The sequence below is a fragment of the Metopolophium dirhodum genome, chromosome 1 (assembly GCF_019925205.1).
Source record: "Metopolophium dirhodum isolate CAU chromosome 1, ASM1992520v1, whole genome shotgun sequence".
Taxonomy (NCBI): Eukaryota; Metazoa; Arthropoda; class Insecta; order Hemiptera; family Aphididae; genus Metopolophium; species Metopolophium dirhodum.
This window is the reverse complement of record NC_083560.1, coordinates 20028109-20031123: the sequence shown is the minus strand read 5'-3', so window position 1 is coordinate 20031123 and position 3015 is coordinate 20028109. Positions and strand designations below refer to the sequence as shown.

Below are 3015 nucleotides of genomic sequence, written 5' to 3'. Positions count from 1 at the left end.
ATTTTTTTAATATTTCAATTCCGGTCGTTTTAAGTTGTTTAAAGACATTTTTAGTTTCCAATTTTTTTTGTTTTTTTTTCATTAGATGTCAATATAATTTTATTCGTTTGGTCAAAAAGCCTGAAAATGTAATACATGGTTTCTAGTATATTGTTTCAATAGCAGTTGAAAAATATTAAAATTACATAATCACAATTTTTTTATATAAACATTTAAAGTTCGGCTTGCGACAACATTTCCCAAATTTAAAATTAAAAACGATTTTGTAGTTAAAAACTCATAAAATGATCAACTTTTATAGCTAAGGATTGAAAATTTAACTACCTACTCGTTACGTATATTATAACATTGTTGTATTTTAATAAAATTACACTTTTTGGTTTGCAACACTGAATAATATCAACGTACTGCATGCATCCATCGTTACAGATATTATCACAGAAAAAAATGGAGAATCTGTCTGCCATTTATTCGTATTTATACTTTATGGCAATGCTCTCTACAACTTGTCGCCCGCCGAATATTTGTCGACGACCGCCGAATTTTTTCTCAGCAAGCTCTTTGGTTTCTCTTGCACATCCTTGGACCCGTACATCATGTACGCGATAGGTAGCTGATCTTCCTTGTACTGCTGGTCACTGAAGTATATTCTCCTCAACCGGCAGTTGGCGTGCACCTGGACGCTGACCGTCTCCACATAGGTCGTTTTGAAAGAGTCAATTGTGATCTCGGCCAAATTCAAGTTCAGTTGATTCCAACCCTCACCCATGGAAATCGGCAACGTGGTCACGAACGTGCTCAGCTTTTTGATCGTATGGTAGTTGCTCACACGTAAACGCCGGCGAATATTTTCGCTGTCCAAAATCTGTATTCGCATACAACGGGGGCGGGGACAGCCGTTGGACGAAACAGAGAAAAAAGTAAATTTCTGTCAGTTAAACGTTATATTTTTTTTTATTATAAAATTTAACAATTTAGAATCAATACGTTTTGTATAATTTTTAAATTTTTAATATTTTTCCATACTGGCGGTTGTGATTTAGAACCGTTTTTAGTTAATTTTGCCTTTTTAAATATTTTTTTTCCTTTTAAAGAATTTATAAATGGAAACCTTAAAGGTATTCAAATATTATTATAATAATAATTGATCTGTATAGGGGTCCACACATAAAGCTGTAATAACAGTTGTGGCATATTATTTATTTTTGTTAGTCAAAGGTGTGCGTGAGATGCTATTTCCTACAAAATATTGATGTACCGTGATTTCGAACATAAAAAATCGTCCTAGGTTTTTCACCAACAACGTCACGAACGGCAGCCGAACACCGAGTGAACCTTTGGGATTCACTGGACAGTTTATACAACAGGTATAGTTCACGTTTGGTGACTTGATCTGGAGCACGTAGGAGTTTAGCAGATCGTCTTGGACATATTGGATTTCTCCTTCTTTGCACTGAAAATACACAGACAAGACAAGTGTGGTTAATATTTTATTAGACCAGGTTAAGTTGTATTAATTTGCATTTTATTTATTTGATTTACATGATTTTTAATATTTTTTTTAAAATATTTTCTTTATTATATGGACATTGTATTTCGCAGTACTTGACATCATGAAATATAAAAATTTTATAAATAGGTACCTATATCATAAGTTATTAGGTATATATTTATACAATAAATTAGGTACGTAACGTTTTATGAGTCTCTTTGTGACAAAACTGTGGTAAAACTATTTGGCATCTAGATTCTAGATTGTACAAAGTAATGAAAATTAGTAGATACGCGTTCGTTAATCACTGTTGTTTGCATATCACGTTATTCGTTACTTCTTAACTCAGTAGATGTCAGTATACATTTTCCAGTATTTAAAAAAAATATTTGTTTTATTTTCATGATAGTTTCAAAATTCCTATAAATCATGCGCAATAGTGTCCATATTAATCAGTATATTATATTAGGATTAGTAAACCCCTGTGTAAATTATTTTAATTAGGTACTGTTTATGGACCTATCTACTTATTTTTGAGATTTTTATTTCCAAAATTCTAATATGTTATATTAGTTTTTTGAAAATTACATAAAAATGTACCAGCATATTATATTAGCATATTTTGATCATTTTTAATGCAACTATTCCCGAATCCTATTAATAACGACGGTGACCTGGTAATTATATGTGAACTGAATCGCAATGTGATGAGAGTAGGTACCTTAAATTGTAAGATTTTGATTTTTTTTTATCACCCAAAAACCACCCACAAGTTGGGGGGGATACTCAACTCCTGACCTACGAGTCTTCTTATGAAAATCCATATTAACGGGAATTTAGACAAAGATGTCAACAACCAAGATCGTCCCTTCTTCGCAGATTATGGACTAGACTGAACCGAATACGTACAGGCCATGGCCGATGTAACCAACTGATGCACAAGTGGTGCTTAAAAGAGGATCCAAGATGTGACTGCGGAGCGGAGGCATAGGCAATGCATCACATAGTCAGCAAATGTGGAAATAGGAGGTTCTCTGGAAGTCTTGAAGATCTACATGTAGCAAAGGAGCAGGCAGTAATTGTTTAAATAAAAATGCCTGAACACGCGTCTATGTACCCATTTTGCCTAGGCATTGCGACGTCTTACATTTTATTTTATTTTATCAACGATCATCATGGGATTGGAAAATATGTGGGCTATAACAATTATTAGAAAATCGTAGTAGCTGATATTAATCCTTCAATATTTACAGTTTGTAAAATCCGTTCAGTTATTATCAAACATAATAGATCCAATATGACATAATATACTTTATATTTTTGAAATAACTACTATTACCTAACCATTATCCTTAGTATTACCATTTTTATAACTGAGAAACTATTCGTTCTAATTTTGAAAGCGTGTTGGACGGTTTTATCAGACGGATCCGTACACTCACCTGATGAACAGCCCAATTATCCAGCGGGCGGCTGCCGATGCTATTGTACACGCTGATTAACGGCACTTTAGTCTGAAACAT

General features: G+C 33.2%; 1 protein-coding gene across 1 annotated transcript; it reads right to left on the bottom strand.

Annotated features, from left to right (window-relative positions):
• Positions 1 to 499: 499 nt before the first annotated feature.
• On the bottom strand, positions 500 to 3015 carry LOC132933631 (cilia- and flagella-associated protein 20-like). Its single transcript, XM_060999896.1, has 3 exons — positions 2935 to 3015; positions 1259 to 1453; positions 500 to 865 (listed from the first exon to the last, which is right to left on the bottom strand). Exons 1-3 carry the CDS (start codon positions 3013 to 3015, stop codon positions 500 to 502), a joined length of 642 nt encoding a protein of 213 aa, XP_060855879.1.

What these genes read in the sequence shown, in the direction of transcription:
- LOC132933631 (XM_060999896.1), bottom strand. Translation starts at nt 3,015, where the DNA reads ATGTTTCAGACTAAAGTGCCGTTAATCAGCGTGTACAATAGCATCGGC. An exon ending in ATAATTGGGCTGTTCATCAG is followed by an intron (nt 1,454 to 2,934) that starts GTGAGTGTACGG and finishes GTGTATTTTCAG; the next exon opens with TGCAAAGAAGGAGAAATCCA. An exon ending in TTTTTATGTTCGAAATCACG is followed by an intron (nt 866 to 1,258) that starts GTACATCAATAT and finishes ATGCGAATACAG; the next exon opens with ATTTTGGACAGCGAAAATAT.